The following is a 24,404-nucleotide window of genomic DNA, read 5'->3' on the forward strand; positions in this document are numbered from 1 at the left end:
TGGACACATGTTCGGAAAAGCCCCCCATTAATCCTTCAGTGAATGCATAACAGTGTGTGTAATGATGTAAACTGAAAATGAGTCAAAGGTGTAGTTGTGTCACCATCAAAAACAAAGAAAAAGATGCTAAGATATTAACTTGGCATCATGCTGATTTCCTTGTGTCCAAGTTCAGATTTTATTCAGTTTCTGTGATATCCAAGCAGAGATCTGCAATGCTAATACATTTCTGAACTCTTCTACTACTTTGTTAAACTCATGGCATGTATTCAGAACAAATGTTATTTAAACCAGACAATATCAAAAAAGGCGTTAGGCAGGTCTTTGGACAAACAGCCTCTGAGAGATGTCCAGTCCAGCGATCGCCAAGTGGTTTATTGCCTGGGATTGTTTAATTGTAGGGTTTTTGCTTTAATACTGTGGTGTCTTTACACTGCAATACTGTAACATGCTTTAAAGCGTGAATCTGCACTATAAAATCAAATCTAATCATGAGAGCAACTGACAAAAAAAACTGATGATTAAGCCCACAATTTTTCAGGCAGAACAAAAACATCAGTTTTTGTGTCATAGCAATATAAGTGATGCCAGGTCTCTCTTGGAAATGAGATTTTTAATCTCAATGAGATTTTCTTTACCTGGATAAATAAAGGAATAATAAACAGTGGTCTCATCTTTGTCATCCCTATAAAAACTGCTTGGCCCAACTACTGTAGTAAATGCTAGTGCACCCAGTAGTATCACTGATAAATTACTTGGCCAGTGGTCCCTGAAAGTGTCCAGCGATGATACTAACAAGCCAACTACCACTGACTTTGTGACTCTAATAATGACTGACAAGTCAGATTAAGAGAAACCTCTGGTTTAATCAGTCGGTTTATGAACAGTCGATTGCTCACATTATGTAATCATTGCCAACTGTTCACTGCCTTGTATGCCCTCCTTCCCTCTCTTTTTATGCAGAGTGGCCTGGGGCTTTGGCTTGGGCCCGGGCCTCCACATCGCCCACGCCTCTGTGTATGCTATTGGGTCCAGGGACAGAGATAAAAGGCAAGGACTGCGGTGAACGACCAAAACAGTTTTTTCTTCTCCTTGCCTCTTTTTCATGTCTGCTGCTCGCCCACCTTCTCATTGGCAGGAAAGGAAGTCTCCTACGCTTTAGCGGTGTGGGACTGAAGATGGAGAAATTACACTTGGTGTCTTGGCAGCTTCAGAGGCTCTCTGGAGGCACCGTGTTGGAACTGAGGCAAAGATTAACATTTCGGCAAGAGCGTGAAAACAAGCGAGAAAGAATAAACAGACCAGAGACAATGCTGCTTTGGATTAGTTATGTAAGCAATCAAGATTTGGGGCCATGTTCTTAGTGATCTCTTATCCAGTTATGCAATAGCAAATGAAATCATTAAGTCAACTTATAGTCACTGCTGGGTGGGGAAACACTGCACACAAAAGTTTTACATAATATCTATTCATTATATGACAATTTTTCATTCAGCCGACTTTACATTTGACTGGTTTCCCGGAATGCTAATTTAAAAAAAAAAATTAAACCATATACTGGGAAAATGAAAACAAATATGTCACATCTAGGTTCAAATGGGGTCATGCACATATGTTGTTAGAAGCCCTTATATCAAGATCTTATGGATAAACTGGATCTACCAAATAAAAGTGATGTAACAATATGAGCCTCCCACCCACTGATAGACATAAATACCTGCATCATCCTCAACCAGCTGTACAAAAAATGTATGCATAAGCAGCTGCAGTAAAATAAATAATAAGTGCTTAATTAGAGCAGAAAAGTGCTTTAAAAGGATCACTTCATTACACATTTGCAGTTAGAAGAAGCTTGAACAAGGATGGCTTGTTTGGAAGCGTTGTCAGGAAAAATGTTCTTCTCTCTAAAAAGAAGTCTTCTGGAAAAATGTCCTTTGTACAGACAAGACCAAAGTGGAGATGTTTGGTCACGATGCACAGCATGATGTTTGCAAGAGAACAGAATGAAGGTGTTGCAGTGGCCCAGTTAAAGTCCAGACCTCAACCTGACCGAAATACCTTAAGAGAGCTGTGCATAAATGAATCCACTCAAGAGTGATCCAAAATACTTCCACAACAATGTGGAAAGCAATCACTTCAAGTTATTGCTGCAACGGTGGTTCTACAATCATGGAGTACTTAGTTTTCCAAAGAACTGTGTGTACGTTTTATCACAGGACTGTGTGTACATATATCATTAAGACTTGTAAAGACAAGTGAAGAGATCATTCACAACAGGATAGAATGCTGTACAAATTGGCACTCTCATAAGACACGGTGTGAATTTACCATGTAAGTCTTAAATTAGTATCAAGTTAAAGCTTGTAGATACAACTTAAACTTTTGTGTTTGCAGGTAAGTCCTTTAAACAAAAGAACTCATAATGGCCTTCAGGAGGCATAGACAGGTCCACTCCTCTCTAATTATAAATGGGGAATGGGTGGAATCTGTCTTCAATATCAGGTTTCTGGGCGCCCACATCTCCGCTGACATCAACTGGATCCACACCATTAATGCCCTGGTAAAGAAGGCCCAGCAGTGTTCTGAGGAAGAATAACCTTGAAGCTGCTGCTGGCCTTCTGCTGCTCCTCAGTGGAGAGCGTGCTCTCCTAGTGCCTGGGTGTTTAGTACACAGGGGCCACTACTAAGAACAGGAGGGTAATTTAACACTGCCCAAAAAATCATTGGCTGCTGTCTGCCACCCCTGGAGGACATCGTCAGATCCTCATTAGAGGGTGAGGTGCAGGACACCCTGAGGCACTGCCCCTCTGGTCAGTGCCTTAGGGCAATCAGGTCCTACACCTCCAGGCTCACAAAAAACTTCTACCCCTGGGCCATTCCCACTGTCAACAAACACTGTGCCTCCACCCTCACCCCTGCCCCCTCATCTCACCAATCTGATCCATGGTCTGCGTAACCCCCATCACTCAGACCACTCACACACGCACTCTGTTCTGACCAACTCTTCTTCTTTGCAATACTTCAAAGCACTTTGAAAGTTGATCTCCAATGTGTGCCTTTTTCTTGTTTTGTATATATCTCTCTTGATTGCATATATTTCTCCTGTTTGGTACTTATTCCTGCTGTGTACTATTTATTCTTTATTCCGGCACAGTTTGTGTGGAGCCCGGCAAAGAAAGTAAAGTATGGGGTACAGAGTGGAATAATTTCATAATTAAACAGGGGAGGCTGACATGATGTAACCCAGGGCTCTATTCAAAATCTAAAACATTTTCACACAATATCTTTCCCTGAAGATGTATTTTGGTCTGTGTGCAGCATACTCCTGTCACCATTTCCCACCGACTTTAAATACCAGGTCATTAGAGCTACACTTTCACATTTCTCCAACTGCCAGTGTTCCAGTTAGTGTGGATGTAGGCACACACACACACACACACACACACACACACACACACACACACACACACACACACACACACACACACACACACACACACATTTCTGTGTCTACAGTACTAACTACTGTTCAGCTGCTTAAAATAAACCTGCCTGTGCTGCTTGAAGCGTAGTAAATGTCCCAGTTGCTTTTATTTTATTTCATTTTTTGTTCTAAAAAAAAGAGAAAAAATCCAAACATAATACTCTCTGTATCTGTGGATGCATGTGTGACAGGGCTGTGCAGATTATATATGCAGCATGACAATTACAACCACTTGATTTATGTAATTACAGCAGGAATCTTCGTAAATCAGCAACTTGTATGCTTTTTTTTATCTAGAGTGCACATTTGCCTCCTGCAGCTCTCGTAAGGCATCATCGCTGTTTGGATGATATTTGAAATTGAGTGAATCCCTCATGAAATGTGTGTTTCAACAGCTGTGGTTGTTACTCTTTTAGGATTTTCCATGCTTTGTGAATTATATTCAAAGAAAAAGCAATTATACCCTTTTGATCTCAATCAGAATCTGAATATTAAGATATTTTGGTGTTAAAAATTACATTTATATTAAGACATTTTAGATCTTTTCTGTACTGAAGAGACACATGGAGTTGTTACAGTTGATAAAGCAGAGGGAGGGAAATCTGTTTTGTTCAGAGAGTGACTATCCAAGACTTCCTCCTCTACACACAGCTCCTACTGTGTTCTCCACCTCTAGAAGAGAGGGAAACCAGCAGGAGGGAGCCTCTTCACATGCTCTATTTAAAGAAGAAACAAAAAGGGAAAAGACAGGTAACAGACAGATTTTTTAAAAATATGCTTCTCCTACTGCCGTGAATGTGCAAAAGCATCAGGATTAAACAGATGTTATTACTGTTACACTTCTACTTGAGTGAATTAAGATATAAATGATCGCCTCCACTGAAACACACAGGAGAGAGTCTGTCCCCGACATTAACCACAGGCCCATAAATTTGTTTTTGTCCAATTTACATACTATATTTGGCTGTGCTTATGCTGAGTCTGTGTTGATGCAAACTAGAAATACTCAAAATCCTTCAGCTGTTGTATAAATCCATGTAATTGATATTTAAATTTACTGAATATTGGAAAATTTCAGGAAAAAAGCAGAAAGTGTGCACGCCAAAATTACTTACATTTTTTAACATTACCCACATCTTATTTGGTGGTAGTGAAACATTCACACACTTCCTAGCACTTAGTGTTCTTAATAGACTAATCTCTTGTGGTCATTACTCTTCTGAAGATGAAAAAGCACAATTAAAGACATTGGGAGTCATTCATAATGGCAGAAAATGTACGCTTAACAGACATACACAAAAACATGTGGAGCTCAAATAGAAGACCCCCCTTTGTTAAGACCACAATCTGTATTCTTTTCTGTTATTTACGTCTATAGAGAATCCCCTATGAGCATGCATATGGCGACAGAAAGGGGGGAAAAAACTCTTTGAAAAAGAGCTCCCGGCGAATAAAGCTTAGGAAGGACAGCCATCTGCTGTGACTGTTTGCTCTGTGGGAGAGTGACGAGAAAAAAACACAAACATATAGAATTAGATTAGAGTTAGATAAGATAATCATCCAGGGTAATTCCTCTACCTGCCAACTAGACTTCACTCAGAAGTGTCCCTGATCATTGGTCCACAAATCCTCTATAACTTCACCAACTCCTGGTTCATGACCACAATATCTTATAATGCCTGGTTTCTCTCCTACTACCCAGTCAGGGCCTTTCTGTTGCAATAGTTGCACTGGGTAATTTGTGATTAGTTCCAAAGCTTTTGCAGACATCCCATCAGTCAGAAATGTATTTATCTGCATGAGAACAACATGAAAAATGCATCCAGTCTTAAACTTCCTCCTAGCTGTTTGGGATTAGTTTGACCTAGTAAGTATGAAAATGAAAAATCTGCGTAGACTCCAGTTTGTCGGCCGGGTGAACCACAGGTGCACCTGACTGAAGCATAGTCCTCATTTACAAACCCTAACATTACGGCTAACAGGTGGATTTGTCCATTGCAGTGTGGCTAGCTAACGATGAAAAACCACTTAGTGCTAAAGAGAGCGTGAAAGTGGACAGTATGTCCTGTTTTTTATTTTTATTTATTTATTTTTTTAACCATAAAACTCACTGCTACAGCCATAGGCAGTACAAAAGTGACTCCCCTAGACTGCTTTTCAGTTTTAGTTTGCTTGTTTTACAGAGCTATCAGTTCTGTCACTTGTTAGCTAACATAAACTCATGAAGTCTGTTAGCTGCAACCAACCAACCACGTGACGTCTCGTTCTATACTGGCACAAGGTGGTGCTAAACATGCTCTAAAAGTTTAAACACTTATTTCTTAAACCCAGCTTCAAAGTCGTGTTAAATCCATTACAGTTTTTTTTAGAGGGATCCACAGTGTAGATTTGCCGTTATATGTACATGTGTTGTTTCATGTGCTGTTGTGATTTTATTAATATTATGGATTTTTATGTTTCTCCTTGCCTTTTTTCTTTTACTACTTTACTTTTACTTTTAGAATTATTGATGCAAAATGTTTTAACCTGTTTTCCCCATATGTCTGTCTATCCCATAACATTTACCGTTTTAAAATGAGCTACATAAATACACTTGATTTGATTAATGGCTGATATTTAAAAGCCAGAATATGAACACATGTGCTCAGCACAGAAATGTTTCATTGTTTGCACAGATCATCCCCCACACACTCTCCTCTGTTGCAGCGGCAAATTAGACTGTGAAATTGACAGCTCATGTGTTGCCATCTGGTTGCCATGACACCTAGTTATTAGGCCCTCTGACAGTCCCAGCTCAGCCTATTTGTTCCTTCTTCCCCCTCCTGCACATCAACACTGTTTCCAGTATAAAAAGGCATGAAACACAGAGTGTAGGTTGATAACAGCTTCAGTGCTGGTGACTTCCAGCTGAGGCAGAGAGCAAGCAGCGTATAATCTTTCAGCATGTTCAGTCATGAGCAGATCCAGTGGTCTAAAATCCTAGAAAAACAAATAAACAAACAAACAAAAAAAAACCAAAAAAAGAAAACCAGGCAGGCACGAGATGATACCTTAAACAGGATAGCACAGCATTATGCAGATCCACATCATGACAGAGCAATTCCCCTAAAGGCACTTTCATATCAGAGCCAATTGATCTAAACAATTGTTCTGTGTTGCAGAAGCATAAAAGCCTAATTTCCACACATTACAACCCCGGTCTGAACCACATTGAGACTTTAATGCTCCACTGATCAATGAGAGGATTAAAGCAATTTAAAGGCTCCTTTGTGTGGTGTGTGCATTGGAATCTCCTTCATCCTCAAAACCTCTGGGCTGGCAGACAAGGTGTTCCTTCTGCTCCTGAACTTAGCGTGGCCTGGAGTCAAAGAGGCTGAAGCAGCACCACGTGGCCTTTTTTTGCCATGTACTGCTGCTGTATCCCACACAGATATCCTGCTGCACCCTTGCGGGAGGTGGGGATGGCGTTGGTGGTGGAGTGACTCATTCAGCCCCCTCTTCTTCCTCTTGACATTTGACATACTGATGTAGAGGAGCTCAGCTGGAACAAACACAGCGTGCTGTGTCACAGCTGCGATGTCTGTGCCTCTGAGCCCCTGGCTTACAGAGCTGAGCGCAGGTAACGATGAGTCAGCGCCTATTTAATTCATACACCTACACTGGGAAACTCTGGAGGGGGGGGGGTTGTTTTCAAGCTGATTTTATTTATATTTTCCACATCGTTTCCCGCTGAGAATTCAGCGTCCCACGACGCTGCCGCAAATTCCTTGAAAGTTATTCTAGCTCCAGCTCTGCAAGGAGTTGAGGGAAAGGGCAAAGGGAGTGCACAAAGATAATTTAAAAAACACAACACAGTTCATGAGGCAACACTGCACCACAGCTATTAGGCTGATACATGCGAGCCATTAGGTGATCCATTCTCATTAAAACTCTTTCACTGAACAATAAGGATATTGTACCTCATTTAACTAAATGTTTCCACAAACACAAAGGCTGCTGCTGAACAGGGATACTGCTTCCTAATGAACCCCACTGAGACCTATCATCTTCAGGTCCTTCAGCCCTCTGCCCACCGTCTCATCAGGGCGGATAAAGCACCTCAGAGATTGAGACGGTCCTTACATCAGGTGCCTGAAGGTGGATGCTGACAAGCGTCTCAGAGGACATGCTGACTCTCACTTCTCCAGCTCTATTAACTAGTGTTTCCCCCCCACTGCCACTTCTACTCTGCATCAGTGATTTAGAACAATCTCAAAGACCCACTGAGGCAAACTAAAGGGGGAAAAAAAGAGGTGGAATAAAAAGGAGTCAGCATTAAAAAAAAAAAATCAATCTCCTCAAACCATATAACTTCAGATACAGCTTTTGGTTCATTGCCTTTGACACGAGGGATTACCTCATGTGTATCTGAACTCTTGGCAACTGAAATCTTAGTTACTCAAAGAACACTTGAACAAGTACCATTTGGTTTTAAGTTAATGCTTTATTTTCCTCCATGAAGAGATCCATGTTAAATGTTAATCTTTAGTTGGCTGTAGATGTGGATATGAACCTAAATGACTCTCAAGACAAAAATGACTGTCAAGTACTGGATGTACAGGAAAACCAGGCCTCTCACACAGTGTCAGCTGGGAGCCGGCAGAGCAAATGATTTTGGATCCTTTTTGCAATCTGGTAAGAACAATGTGCTGCTGGACTAATGAGACGACGCTTTGCAATTATCTTTGAGTCCTGCAAGTCTTCGTGGGAGTCAACAGTTTCTCCTCCTGACAAGACTGGAGTAGAGATCCAACGAAACCCCGAACACAGATATTTTAATACACCCAAACTCCACATATAAGAACACTGAATTGTTTGGATCTCTTACAGGTTGTTTTGGGTCATTTCACTTACCTTTGCTTTGGTGGTTTTTTATGTGGCTGTTTTTAAGGCGGTTTTTGTTTCCACAGATCAGCCTGAGCAACTCTACACCTCTCAATATGACTCAAAATGAGTCAAAATAAATCTTTATCTACTCCTTATTGTATTAGTACAGAATAATGTGATTTTGGATATAGTCATCACCCCTGTCCCTTTGCTTTTAACCTTTATTAGGCCAGATAGCATTGACAAGAAAGAAATGAAAGAGTGCAGGGGAATGACACGCAAGCCACGGCCAGACTCAGGCCCCAGCATTAGCCTTTGGCATATGGACTGCCTGCTTAACCAGATGACCTACAGTGACACACCAATCAACCAGTCAGCTTCTTAATCTGCTTCCCTACACATTCAAAGCTACGATTGGTCAAATTACCAGGGAGTCAGGCTGTATACGTGTAAAACATAGACAATAAATAAAATAATGAATATGAATTAAAAACAGTACAAAACTTTCAACAGGAAGACGCAGCTTTCAGACTTGAGGAAGGCCAGCAGCGTGCTGGATTCCTGATTACCTGATTGGACACAGGCAAAGTAGGCAAATGCAAGTTAATCTTCAGCAATAGTTTTCTCAGTACTGTGCTCGGCTAACACTGGTGAAGGAAAAATAGTAGTGCATGTGACAAATTTTCATCATGCCAGGCAAAGTTTTAAAACTGATGATGATATAAACAAATAAACAATGACACTGTATATCCAAATTGGATATCATATATACAATTAGAATAGTTGTCTCACAGCTGAACAGAAAACTACAAATTGTTGATTTGTAAAAAAAAAAGAAGAAGAAGAGATTAAAATATAAGCCACATTTTTCCTCCCATTCAGTTAATTTCACTGAAGCTCGCCAGTCGCACTGATAGTGTTGAACGCACTTTTATTGTTTAGGTGTCAAATGTAACAGTGTCACCATTCAGAGAGGGATAAAGAGTAAATGGCCACATAAAAAAATATAAAATCAACAATGAAAATGGTCACACGGGGAAAGTCTGCTTCCCGTGGCAACACAGATGTACAGTTGAGACAGTGTCCAGATCCAGACATGTATGTGTTTGATTTGCACGTTTTTTTTCTCCACAGCCTACAGTAATCTCAGACAATAAGAGTCCTTTTTTTTGTTCACTAGCCATGCATACAGTTGACAGTTCCACATGTGTTGAGTCAGTGTCTTCATAGGAGCTGGCACTTTTTCCATACAAAATATTTACACTACCATTTATTATTCTTATTATCACCGCCGCCTCCGTCGGTGCTATTTGTTACTATAAATTTGAATACTCTGAGCACATGAAGGATGGCATCAGGATGTCAAAACTGTGGAGCGCCACATTTCATATTGATACCAGAGGACGAAAAGAAAAAAAAAGTATGACAAATGTTGGCATCTTCACTTTAAATGTCACCCATTCCTGAAAAGAGTTTGGAGAGACGGTCTGCGGAGATATTCAAACACTGAAATCGCTCTTTGTCCCGTCAGGATGAAGCGGTTACTTATATTACTACTCAGCAATCTGCTGTCAGAGTCTCCCGGAGAGGAAAACAAAACATCACACGATATGTGAAAGACTCCGCTATGCTTACTATCATATCTCAAAGTGAGAAAATAGGAAAGAGATGATTGCACTGTTGTTTTTTTGTTTTTGTTTTTTTAAAGAAAGACACCGACTTATCCTTTTTCTCTCCATTCCTTTTTTTTTTTTTGAACAGCAGAAAAAATAAAACTAAGAACATTGAGGCGCTTTCAGGGAACCTCTTTGGTTCAGCCCTGTGATGAGTAGAAAAAAAAACCCTCCGCCAACCTCTGCTCGAATTAAACTGGGAGCAACATTGTACATAATGGAAATCAAATGCTTCTTCAGAAATCTGTTATGTGTGTTCAGCAGCTACTTGCAACAGAGTCATGGTAACAGGAAATGCATCTCAGTGGTGTGTCTGAAAACTGCAATAACAACAGTTATTTCTAGCAGATTGTTTAGGAAGCTGTAATGAATAAAGATCCCGACCTGTTATTCTTTGCTGACAATATTTGCTTCCTCATAACGGAATAACTTAAACAACAAACAAACAAAAAAACAGAGTGTAAAATAAGGCGAGGGCATGTTCTGTTTGTCATTTGTCAATTACCTTTGCGGCAAATTCCTGGCAATTTTCATTCAAAATGTACGCATTACTCACGTGTTATTATTCTTATTAATTGTGTCACTGCAAATGTTATGCTCCACTGACTTGGTATCCATTGCGCTCAACTGTGAATTCATCTTCAGTTTAATCGGCATGTGCATGTGTGTGTCTAAGTGTGTATCTGTCCACTGCAAGTCAAACAAGTTCCCTCTAAGTGGACTTTTTGCCTGGTCTGTTCCTGGTACCCCCCCCTCCCCAGGGCTATTGTATATTGCAAGAGGAGCAGCAGGGGTCATCCTTGTCTGGCTGAGCGGCGTAGTCCATCTGCCGAACGATCTCGGCGAACAGTTCGTCTACCATAGTTTTGCTCTTAGCCGAGGTCTCCATGAACGGGCAGCCCCACTCCTCGGCTAGAGCCTGACCTTCGCTGGATGATACCTCCCTCTCGCTTTCCAAGTCCACCTTGTTCCCCACCAAGATAACGGGAACCTTTTCGTACCTGAAAGCACACACAGACCGACGTCAGTTTGTCAGACACACAGAAAAAGCAACTGCTGCATGTGTGGCAAATCAGAGCTTTTTATTTTATTATGTTTTTCCCATAAAAGTGAAAAGAAAGGCAATTCCCCTTTCAGAACTTGGTTTTAGCAAATTCTAAATAAGAAAAAAAAAAGCGCACAGTGACTAAAACCTTCATCTGTTGCACTTACAAAAATCACAATTATTTAAAGGAGATCTGATACATTTATTTCAGGCTCCATATTTTTATTCTACTAAAGTAGATTTGCATAATGGAATTTAGGATCATCTTTATTTATCTGATAGTGGGCATTAGTGCAGCCCCTCAGTTCATCGTGTATCTAGAACAAACTGTTCCAAACACTTTTTCCTTACAGTTGACCTCTCCTGATTGGCTGTCCCATGCAAACAGAAGGTTTGAAGAACAGGTGGGTGGGGCTGAGATGGCCAGTCACAACATACAGAGAAAAGAATAGAAAAAACCCCACCTCTACTATCTCTAACCGAGCATCTGAAGCCAAAGCTCTTGGCTCACATTGATTTCCAGGGCAGACACCGATATCATTATTTGAATCTTTGGCCTTGTTTAATAAGTGCATCCACTATTTTAACAGTACAAGTATGATAGACAATAAGAAAAAAAAAGTATAATAGCCTCTTAAAAAGAGGCTGGAAGCAATAGGCAATAGGTAAGAAAGCATCTTTACTGGGTTACTGAATTATCATTGGGCAAATGTAAAAATGCTAACCACTGAGTCAGCACCTCTAGCAAAATATTTATGATGGTTATCACCACTATCAACAGAAGATTCAACCTAAAAATCAATCTAAAAAGCCTATGTGGACTTTACATCATGGCCACTGTTTGAGCTTGCTGAACTCACGTGAACTAACATGCACGCATGGCTGGAGTGATTGAAACCTAAGAGAAAAGGTTATTTTTTCCATAATTTTTTCCAGTTTATTATACTGGGAGTTGGTGGTTTCACCCAAAAAGCTGTTACTGTTATCAGCACCATAATTCTTTCTTAATATACCAGTTTTGCATTTGCTACATTATCCAGTCACGTGACCATTAAATTAACATCAATTCTCAGCCTCTGTTTAATCCCTTTTTGACATCTTTCCATCTTTTATCTTTTCCAATCTCTCTAACAAAACAAGCCTGGATCTTTGAAAAAAAGGATCTCGGTGGTTATTTTTGAAAAGCTCAGCTGGGTGAAAGAGGTGGGCTCGTTCTGACTGAAAGGTCGCAAGAAGGATAAAGATGAAAGTGTTTCCACTTTAGCATACGAGTGGACTCTGAGTGTGGGAGGAAGCTTTTTTCAGATCAAGAACCAGAGCGTCACCAGCTTCATCTAAACACTAAGTGTAAAGCCTGACCCAGTACAGCAGAGGAAACGGGTACTATAGCTGTGACCCCTGAGGGCAGGAAGTGGCCATAATCCTTTGAGCTCTGAACTCCTTGGCACGTAGCTAAAGCACAAAATGTCACTGTGGAACTGGACTACTTTGAGGAGAGCCAGAGGATGCGGTCGGTTAAAATAAATAGGCTGCTCTATAATTACTTAAAAAGAAGCAGCTGAGATGCATTTCCACCAATATGATCACTACATCAGTTTTGATATTGGGGAACATGGCGGGCTTCTGAGGCACTTTGTACACATCAGAGGAGATAACAAAGCTCAAAAACATCAGAGAGATAGCAGATCGTGCGTATTCGCATCCTTTAAACAACAGGTTGCTATTTCTTTCATGCTTATCAGTATGCAAAACGACCGAGGGGGCGCTTTCCATCTGTCGGACCTGTCGTTTGAACCAAGTTTAAACGTCTGTGTTCACTTCACACTTCACAGCACAGTCAAATTTAACCCGAGCACCTGTCAGCATCATTAGGATTTTCAAATTCTGCACTCGCTCTGTGAATTATAGATGCCTTTAAGTTATTCACCAAAATTAATATCATCCTCATCCTTGTTTGTTATAATAAACTGGTAAAGAAGGAACTGGCTACTGTTGAAAAGACGGGGAAGCTGGAGACTACTGTGAAGCCTTTCCAGGCTGAGCAGCCAGAGCGTTTCTCAGAGGTAAGGGGGGCTGCAGGTTTCAGCGTTAAATAAGCTTAAACTAGCCGACTTTGATCTACCCATGAATACATTATCCAGCGAACTTTAATCTCAACTATCCCGTTCTGTTCCCAGGATGAGCCGAGAGGAGCTACCTGAATTTAAGAGACAATCTCTGAGGTCGGTCGGTCGGTGTGTGACCAAAAGTGTTGAGCTAGGCAGGCAAGCTGAATGAGAAACAACATGTTATGCTTCTCAACTTTAACATTCAGCATGTCGTGCCTAAGTTCTCATTCGCTGCATTTCTGGTGTCAGTAAAAACAGCAAGGCTGTGATTTTTCTGAAAACTTCTTTGGATCTAGTTGGTGGTAGGTTATATTTAGCCTTGAACCTTAAATTCCCTTTCCCACCTTCACTGAAAAACCCCCAAACACTAAGCATAGCTGTGGGTGGGCAGATTGAAAGGCAAAATCTTTACTTTTACAGCTGCATCCATTTAAAAGGGCCTCTGTGTTTAGTTGGGCTAATGATGCCATTTTGGTAGGTCCTCCATTCAGCTGTTGTTTGTCTCCCACTCTAAATCACTCAAAGAGGTATGTATCTTGTACCATCAGATGCTGTTTCACACAAGCTCTCGCTTTTCTGCTCTAAACTGTTTGCACAAACCCAGCAAATATGACAGAAACACTGAGGTTATTTCACAGTTCAAAACTGGTTTCAGTTCAGGAGGGCAAAACCTACACAATAGAAAACCTTATGTTGATGTTGTTTCCATGGACAACAGTGGTACGGTTAAAGTAGAAGTGAAAAAAGTCGTATTATCGCAACAAAGAAGGCACATTTTTCTGTTATTTCACATGTGTTGGTTTTTAGAATTTTATCGAACAGATTTTCAACTCACCAGTTATTAGTCAACTCACATCAATCCTCAAATTTAAATAGTAAAGTGTTCCTTTAGTTTTTTTGAAGCAGTGGAATGAAGTGAAACAATGAAGAAGTGAAGCTACATGTACACGGACCCTGGCATGGACCTTACTCTTCAGCTTACTCCACACATTTTAAGTCAGAAATGTTCACGTTGGTCTTCTTAAGGTAGTTCTTCACCAGGAGCTACATATGTTGGGTTATTGTTGTGTTGGAAGACAAAGCGATGACCCGGACTCAATTTTGCTGCTGACTAGTTGGAGTTTTCTTCCACCCTGACGAGATTCCCAGTTCCAGCTGAACTAAAGCATTCCCACACCATAATACTTATGTGTTTCACAGTAGGGATGGTGTACTCTGGGTTGTATGCCTCTGCCTTCTTTCTCCAAACATAAGCAGAGTCTCTATGGCCAAAGAGTGGACTTTCTCTTGCTCTGCAACTTCAAAGTCCCTTCAAAGTTCGAGTGATTGTATGTAAGACAGATCTCGACTTGGCTAAGATTCACTCTTGGCAGTTGTTCTGGGGTCTCTCACTAGTTTTCTTTCCAGCTTCTTTGAAATCTTTAACTTCTACCTCTTGCCATGCTTTTTCTTTGCTGTGTGACTGTCTTTGAATTTCCTGATGATACTTCTCACTCCAGTGAAAACTTTTGTGCACCCATCTCCTCCTTTGTGTGTCCAAACTGATTCCTTTTGTTTTTGGCATGCTGCTTTCTCAGGTGACAGCTAAACTCTTGCTGAGGTTTTTATACTGTTTGTAAATTAGAAGAGAAACCTCAGTTTTAGCTTGATTTAACAAGATTTGTGCGTTACAAAGATAAAGCACATTGCACAACAGTGGCTTGTGCAATGGCTCTTTTTCACAGTGCAATAATATCAACCCTGGTAATCCTTATTTTGCTAAACTGACGATCACTTGCTATGTTAAAAAAGTGCTAAAGTGTAAAACGTCTAGTAAAAAAACAAACAAAAAAAACCCTAACTTCATTATTTTTGTTGTCCCAAACAGCAGAAGTATCTTAAAATCACATTAAACTGTGTGTGAGTGTGCCACATGCTTTTTTTGGTCAGCTGTTTGCAACTTATGCAGCTCGTTTGGGCCTCATCGTTACAGGAACACAGCACAAAGGCATCTGGACCCAAAGAAGAAAGGGTCTATATATAGTCATAATAACAGAGAAGAAAAGCGGCAGTCCAAGGAGGTGTGAGACAGAGGCTGCCATGGATACTAAGGCTCACAGAGACTCGGCGTTAAGGTTGTCGGCCAACCACTGGTGGCTGATACAAGAAAGTAAGGCTCGACTGTTGCAGAAAACACAGGCCAAACGAATTACTGAGCGGGATTCGTTTTTGCTGTGACACAAACAGCACAAACAACATGTCGCTCTTTAGCCTTCGGCTTGTGAGCCTGATGCCAGAGGCAGTGGAACACTCAGACTGCAAACATCCATTCAAGCTTGCTCAGACACAGCTTATCAATAATGCATGATGCAGATCAACTCACACAGGCCTTGCTGACAGACGGTAGAAACCGGCTGCCCAAGAGCCACTGGTTATGACTCGGGGCAGCAGCAGGCAGGAAAGGCTGTGTGCTGGGCACCCCTTCCCTGCGAATAGCATTTTTGTAGAGGGTCTTCAGTTTAGCCAGGGGAGAGAATTGAGCTGAGTCAGAAGGCAGCACAAAGCTCCTCTTTTTGCCACATTAGGGCACCGAAAGATTTAATCAGGAATGGCTTCTTTGACCCACGGCAAGGATGCAAAGATTTTCCCTTTAAAACAAGCAATAATATATGACAAGTAAAACACTTTAATTCTGTTTGGGATGGTTATGAGAATTCATTATTTGCTTCCCAAAGCCTTCAAAAATCGACCCCGTTTACTGATGATAAACACACTGGCCAAGAAGTGCCAAAATGGACAAGATAAATGAGTACTGAACTTGACAGACTGTACAGATTTCCTTGGATCTGATTTATCACAGCAATACTCTGGCACACTAGCAGGTCTCTGTGGGTGATTATGCTGTCTGACACAAATTACTTCTCTTATGAAGTACACGGCCAAACATCTAAAATGCAAGTACCATTTTAGTAGAAATTTGTCTGGGTTGAACAGTCGGTCAGTAATACGCTTTGAATAATTCATTGAAAAGTTCTAACCGGAAAATACGGCCCTTATCCTTTCATATCTGTAAAGGACGATATTTCCCTTTTATCATACTGTCAGTATCAACCTCATGATAGAAAAAAAGTTGAAACAGTTAGTCAGAAATCTCACTGGACCACAAGAAAAAAATTCAGTTTGACGGCATACTTCACAATAAAAGAACAATTAGGATGCATAAAGGAGATTATTAGTTTCCAACTTCAGCTCTTAAGGGATTTTTATGGAGATTTGTTACAATAATCGCAGTAAAACTTGGTAAATAACCAAAAAAATCACTGAAACTCTTGCTAAGGTACAATGTAACAAAAGATCGGAGAATGAACACACGTCAGGAGTTCTGCAACAGCTGAACAGTGTAATTAATTACCAGAATACCATCTAAACAGAGTGTGCAATATAATAGCTTTTATGTTTCCTGGCTATGTTTCCTGGCTCAGTTTTGCGCTGCTGACTCCCAAGTTGTTTACTTGTCCTGCTCCCTTAACAAGCCACAAACCTGGAATAATCTGAAAAAAGCAGTGTACATCAGAAATGACTGATCACTACTTTGGATCATATTTAATACTTTTTTGTTCTTTGTTTCTCTGTTCTGCTAACATGCACTTCTCATGCACGTCCCCGGGCTCTGAGGCTTAGACACAATGGTGCTTTAAATTAATTGCTCAGCTGGCATTCCACCTTAACTCACAGTGGCAGTGGTAAGATGCAAAGGTTTGTCACATTTCTTAATTTAGCAAGTAGGCCTGCCTGACAATTAGTCCGCTAAACATGAATTGAAATAGAGGGTCTGATTTCGTGGACACTTGAGGTTTGTTGCAGGAAAAAAAAACTTACATGAAGTCTCACACTCTACAACAGGGTTGTCAAACATAAGGCTTGTGGACCAGAATCAGCCCGGTAAAGCCTCCAATCCAGGTCATTAGACAAGAAGTGAAGGAGGACATAGATTTTGGAATTTAAAGTGTATATTAATGATTTTACAGCCTTTCCTATTGATAAAGAGCTCCCCCATCACCATTAATACTACACCAAAGGAATTAAGTAACAGATAAACAGTTAAACGACAAAAAAGTTCTTCTTTTTCCACTATGGTCTGTAGAAATAGTTTTTTTTTGTTTGTTTGTTACAATGCTTCCACAGTTAAAAAAAAGAAGCTTTTTGTGAATTAACAAAACCTTTCTACTTTATAATTATGGACAGTCTGGGCAATGATCTACTAGAACTTTTATATAGCTTTCATTTATTTATGGCAATTTAAGTCACGCTGACCGATTTCTTTCATTTTCCTCCACAGCATTTCTTTCACGTAGAAAAACTGAGACACAGTTCTGAAATGGCACTTCTTACACTTACACTGATAAAGGGGAGTTTCACTGGTCTGGCCCACTTAAGATCACAGTGGGCTCTATGTGGGCATCAATATAAAATGAAATCCAGAAAAGTGGGATTGTTTTGAGAAAATAAAAGATAAACACAAATCAGGTTACATACAAATGATCCAGTTGGGCATTCACTGACCGCAAACATAGCTTATTTAAAATATGTAAAACCAGTGTTAGAAACTTTAGAATTAGCATGTTATGGTCTTGTTAACAAGCTAGGTCCCTTCACTGTTATGCATGTAAAATATATATATATATATATATATATATATATATATATATATATATATATATATATATATATTAAGAGCATATTATTATTACATTTTTGCATTTCTCTGAACAATCACACAGTATTAAGAAAGTTATTGCATGCAAATTTGTGTTGATTTTAAAAAAAAATTTCGGTTTACTTTACTTTACTATTTACTTTTACATCTGTAACCAAATATTGCAGTACTGTATCTCAAAGACTGAAAATTGTCTATATTTTGATGTATGAGTTATGCATGGGCTAATGAGGTTTTTTCCCCCCTAAAGGATCTGTATTTTTGGTGCAGTGATAGTTTGACTCGACTCCTGATGGAACAGTGGATGTTTAGTGACATATGGCTTACAATGTAACAACTAATGACAGCGGACTATCTGTGTGGGATATCTAATCTATTGGCAACACTACCACACTATCTATCCATACATCCATTTTCTCAACTGCTTATCCAGTTCAGGTTCGTGGGGGTGCTGGAGCCTACTGCAGTTGTCCTTGGGCAAGAGATGGAGTACACCTTGGATAGATAGCCAATCCATCACAGACCTAACGCACAGAGACAGACAATCATTCGTGCTTACATCTACACCTATGGTACAGCTAATTTGGAATCACAAATGAATCTAAAATGCACTTCTTTGGACTGTGGAGGAAAGCTGGCATACCCGGAGAGAACCTGCACAGACGCAGAGGGAACATGGAAACTCCACAACAGAAAGGAGCTCAGCCAGCCAGGAGATTTAACCCGGAACCGTCACGCTGCGATACAACAGAATAAACGACTGCATACTGGTTGCGCTGCAAAAACTTTACTTGCTTTATGAGGTGAGTTAATGTCCCACCAGCTGAACTAGTCTGACCCTTTTTGAAGTTGTGACTTTTAAAACAGATGAGAAACAACTTGCTGGTGTTTCAAAATTTCTCAGGGAGGTGAAGTACTCATAACACTTTTTTTTTTATAGCCAAGCCATTGTGAAGTAATCAGTATTGACCTTTAGCTTTATTCATTTCCCCAGTTTTCACAATAGACAAAAACCACATCACATGGACCTTGTCCTTGGGAGCTGGCTTGCTCGATTTACATTCTCGCAGGAACCTCCGTCAGGTGACATCGAGAAAAGTTCAGAACTGCAGTACTTGAAAACTTAAAAAATGTAAAAAATGAATAAATGTGCAGAGGGCCCAGCAACAGCAACAACCACTGCAGTGCCAACAGCAGGGTTTATTATGCTATCCTGTTTCACCACTTTCTTCCTCACTACCCTCACACGGTACTTGTATTTCTACTCTCTGAAGTCACCAATCACAACACATCCCTGGTATATAGCTAACTGCAGCTGAAGTGTGGAGCGACGAGGTCCCCAGTGAGCACAGGCAGGCCAGGGTGTAATCATGTCCACCCAGGGCCCCTGTGCTAACGCCTGCCTGTGCTGCTATCAGCGGGCACTGATAGAGGCTGACAGGGTTCAGAGTGAGAGCGACACGCAGCAGCGCCTCTGACCTGAGCGACGGGCGATACGGTCGTGACCGGTCATCAGTGTTTTGTTAGTGAGGAGCGACAGAGAGGGAAAACAAAAACAACGCCAATGCTGTTCACACAGTTGCTGACAGGATTTGCCTGAGAAACCTGTGAGTGCTTCACTCGGGTGTTTTAAAAGGATAATCACACCCTTTTCCTCTCTAATGTTACCAGTAAGTTACCTCATCAATCTACATGATAATAGTCATGTCTTTACTTTGTTTTTCCTACTGCCAGTAGTCATTTACAGCATTTCCCACAATGCCTTTCGACAGAACATGCCCGAACGTGTTGCATTTTAGCTGTGGGTCTTAGGTGAACAAAAGCATGTCTCCTTGCAGTCAGGAAAGCAAACGAGCAATTCAAAAATGTCTTAATGATGAAATGTCTTTATGAGCATAAACTGTAACTTCTTCATTGCCTTCTGTGACACGTTCCTCACTATGCAAATGATGAAATTCAGTGCAAATTAGTGAAGCATTCAGAGTCCTCAGTGTTCCCTGTAAAAAAGTATTGAAAGGCCCAGAATACACTGCTAATTTTGGGTATCATTCAGACAGTCTTAGTACTTATCCAGTTACATATGATAGTGTGACAGTTTCTGTTTATATTTGCAGTTACCCAATGGGACACATAAGGCTTAACAAACGCAATGAATGCATTTACTTTTAGAATAGAAAACTCCATTAGTTACATAATGTACATTTGCCGTCCTCTTTACATTCTCTGGTAGAGCTTTAGCGTGTTACTCATGATGCTACTGCCACTTGTACGTCCCCAGAACAACGTGAAGCCATTGGCTGGAATGTGGCTTGGACCTTCAGAGGCCTGTACTAAGAAGCAGGCTTTCTTCAGGATTAAGTCTGATTTTCAGCATTACAATGGTAGATAACTTCTTACTGGTGTACATCGCAATGGTGTGAACCTAATCTGCTCAAGATCAGAGACAGGTATTAAATCTCTGCAGAGTGATCAATCAGTATTTTGGAAAATCTTGTCACCGTTGCTGAAGATCATCGCTGTGACGGAACTAGTTTTTAAGTCTATGTTATTGTTCTATAAGTATCAATATATGAACCTGGCTTTCTTTCCTGGCTTCAAATAGGCTAAACTTTATTCATATAACAGCTCTTTACAAATCTTACTGACCAAAGTGCTTAAAGCACACACTTTTGATATTATATTATTCCACAGTGTTTTTCTCCTCACATACACTGCTGTGTATGTATTTTGCCAACAGTGAAGTTGCAGCGTGTCCTCTGATGGACAAACTATACAACAGACACAGGATGCACTGAATTTGGATTTCTTACCTGTGTGCAATCCGGTCACCAGTCTTTGTACTGATGTAGCAGCACAGAATGAGTGCTGTTTAATATTTACAAAATATTCCAACACTTTTCAGAAACAAAGAAGTCACCTTATGCAGCTGCAGTCATTAGAAGCTGTTATTAATCCTGCCGGAATGGATGAGGAGCAGGGAGCACAGTAAAAGCAAGCCTTTCGGGGTCTTAAATGAAATGTTTCTCGTTGCAAGGTTAGTAGCAAACAAGGTCGATTTCTGCTGATGTTAGAAAAAGTCTGAATAACCGAAGGAAATGTGCGCACTGCCATTCAGAGCCAACTTTCTGAAAGCAGGAGTGCATACAAAATGTAGGTCACAGCTTAATAATCGCATTGAATATGACATTTTTAAAGAAAAAAAAAAAGCACAATCCTAAGTTTTAGATGTCTAACTCCCCATGAAGCCCAGCACCAAATTAACTGCTGTGTGGGAGTAGTGTTGTGGAGCGCGATCTTTCTGCTACGGAAAATAAATTCTGCTGTCATATCAGACAACGGCACCAGACTCAGTGTTAGCTGTGAAAACACAAAAGCCTGGCTGCATCTGCCCCGTGAGCGCACGCGCACACCATTTACATACAGGACGACACACGCTCGCGCAGCAGACTCAACATACCTCTACTCGTACTCAACTCATATGGGAGAAACATGTTGACCTCATTCTTTCATCGGGAGCCACATAATAATAGGATTGTTTAGAAGGTGCATTTGACAAAAAAAGGGTCTAAATCCAATTAAGTGACAAAAACTAAAGACAACCTATAAAAATAAACATCCACAGCATGATTATATTTCATTTTGAGGTGGAAGAGTGGAAGAACTGTGACAAGGGAGGGACAAAAACCTTATCCAACTACAGCATATAGTAAATAACAAGATTATTAAATGGTATTAACTATAAGTTGATTTCAGTAGGGTTCTTCTTATTCTCTCCGGAGCCTATTTGACTCTCTGAACTAACTGTAACAAATCCATTGACACCTACAGTGACTGATGAACCCACACAGTCGCAGCCCAGCGCACAGTGCCTGCACACTGGAACGCCGAAGCGGAGCTAACAAATACAGGACATTAACCAATCTGATCTGGATGAGTTTTATAATCTCATGCTATGTCAGCAGGTGAGCATAGAGCATACAGTACAGTGTATCTGCACAGTACATTGGCCTAGAGCAAAGGAACACCAATAACATGACAGCTCCACGCAGCCTCAGCTAACCTCTCCCATGTATCAATCAGCAGCTCACTGTGGTGACCTCATATCTGGATCATCTGTGCAGCAGCTCTGAGACATCAGGCTTTCCATTGTGCTGCTCTTCCTAAACAGCTTGTGCAGCTTCTTAATTAAAAACACGGTGACTCCTCTGCAGATCTGTGCTTTCAACAGTCCCGCAGCTTTTTTTTGTTTTTTTCAGCCACTCTTTCTTGAAAGCTCTCTGCAGAGCCTCTCTTGCACTGAATCCTGGGTATTCCCGGTTGGGTGTCTCGCAAAGGTTGCAGCATCCAGTGGACACCGAGCGGCACTAGACAGCAGCTTGGCAGACCGCTGACACTATTTTGTTTTGCTCTGACAGGAAGACAGACGTGTCTTCGCAGAGCTGAGGGGTAGGAAGGATCAGCACTGTTGTCCTGTTAGTAAACACTTAAGTGAGACATTAGAACGTCTGCAGGAACTTAATATGCTGGGTCAGAGGCATGGGGGCAAGAAATATGGGTGAGACCTGGAATACCATAATAGGCATGGAGTGTTGCTGCCTTAAAGATGCATAACATCTCCAAGCAGGCCAAGACCTATCCTGAAACTACAGGGCCCATGAGTCCAGCATATATTTGTGAAAAACAACCCCCAACAGCCACACTTAATTATGGAAATTACTCTTTTTTTTCCCCCAGCACATGATTTCACCAACCTTTTCACTCTTATGATCTGATCCCTCATCGGCTTTATGTCCTGGAAGCTTTGCTGGTTGACAAGGCTGTAGACCAATATGAATCCTTGACCGTTTTTGATGTACAGGTCGCGCATTGAGGCGAACTGTTCGGTCCCAGCGGTGTCAAGGATCTCCAGCACCGAGGGCGAGGAGTCCACCTCGATCTCCTTGCGGTAAAAATCCTCTATGGTGGGGTCGTACTTTTCAATGAACGTCCCGGTCACAAACTGCACAGTGAGGGCGGATTTCCCGACCCCACCGCTGCCCAGGACCACCACTTTATACTCGCGCATCGTGGGATTTAAATCAAGTCGTAAGGTATCAATCTCCGCGCGTCATTGAAATCAACGCAAAATGCTCCAGTGCGAATCACGCTCACCATTCGTGTCCCATTCTGAACGGGCTGTCAATAACACAGTCTTGTTCGCTGCTGCTCAGCTATGGCAGAGCACAAAGACTCGGCACCCCAAGATGGATTTCATTGTAGATATTCCCCCCATGCAGGCCAGACACTGACAGTTATACGAGCATCCGAGGACTGGAAGTGTCCGAAAAATGCGCAAAGGGAGAAAAAGAAGCTCGCCCGATGATGTTGAACGTGCGGGTGTTCATCTGCTTAGCTCACCCCTCTCTGTACTTCATAAAAAAACAAACTTGCTCCATCGAGGACGCTGGGAAAACGCTGGCTTAGCCTCGGAATGAACTGCAGGCGCAATTTTTTAAGCTGTAGACCGCCTTAGAGAAACTCTCCCAAATTAAAGTGCCCTGACTTTCAGTTAAAGAACTTGCGTCTCTTTGTTTCTGTTTCACCATCTCTGACATGTCTCCGCTTCTCCCCCGCTCTCCAGTGCGATTCCAGCCGCCATACTCTCGGGTGGAGACCCGCGGCCGCTGCGTTACCAGCCGGTCCCCACTCGGCTCCCGTACCGAGGCACCAAAAAAAAAAGAAAAGAAGAAAAAAGGAAAAGCCTGTGGATCCTCCTTCGTCAGATGGATACGCGAACAGCCCAATGGGCGCTTCCGCTTTCTGTACACCTCACATGTGCCTGAATGGCAGCCTCACGGAGGCAGCCAGTGAGATTCGTCGCTGACATTTCCGTTCATGTGTTAAAATTCCCATCATTCGGTTGCCCCAGTGACATCCAAAGAGAGCTCATCCAATCACGGAGGCGGCTCGGGGATGTGTATCCAAGAGGAGGTGAAACGCACCGGATGCTGTTGCTATGGTAACGCTGCATTTAAAAAAAATAATTTTTTTTAGCTGCGATCCGAATCGAGAGTGAAAAGTCACTCACCTTGTAAACAAAAAATATAATAAACCTTTATTATTCTTTGATAATGAGCAATACAGGCTATGTAACACACTCCAATTGAAACCGCCAGGTAAGTCTTTTTAAATGACTACTTTAGCTTTCACTAATAATGATAAATACAATTTCAGAGGACAGCTGTTTGAACAAATTGTAACACAAAAACATGAAAACATGCTCACTGAGGATGACACGTGGTTTCTACTGCTGATGCATTGCAAAATTAAACACAGCTCACAGGATGGCATTTACACGACATTCATATATTTATTTATGTATATTTAATATCAGATTGTACACAATTTAGAATTTACAGGAACAAAAAATATCCACAAGAAATGTTTAATTATACACAATTACTTTTGGGGAAAATGTTTGCATTCAGACCAGGATGGATCCAAATAGCTGTTGTGTGACATCTTAACGAGAAGCTTCAGTGTTTAAATATGA

At 41.1% G+C, this 24,404-nt stretch overlaps 1 protein-coding gene across 1 annotated transcript; it reads right to left on the reverse strand.

The window, feature by feature from the left end:
• Positions 1-9,264: 9,264 nt before the first annotated feature.
• LOC120717555 (ras-related protein Rap-2a) lies at positions 9,265-24,071 on the reverse strand. The gene is made up of 2 exons (XM_040005652.1): positions 22,624-24,071; positions 9,265-11,024 (listed from the first exon to the last, which is right to left on the reverse strand). The coding sequence occupies exons 1-2, from the start codon at positions 22,935-22,937 to the stop codon at positions 10,787-10,789; spliced, it is 552 nt and encodes a 183-aa protein (XP_039861586.1). The 5' UTR covers positions 22,938-24,071; the 3' UTR covers positions 9,265-10,786.
• Positions 24,072-24,404: the final 333 nt, after the last annotated feature.

Source organism: Simochromis diagramma, unplaced genomic scaffold, assembly GCF_900408965.1.
Source record: "Simochromis diagramma unplaced genomic scaffold, fSimDia1.1 OVJJ01000501.1, whole genome shotgun sequence".
Lineage (NCBI taxonomy): Eukaryota > Metazoa > Chordata > Actinopteri > Cichliformes > Cichlidae > Simochromis > Simochromis diagramma.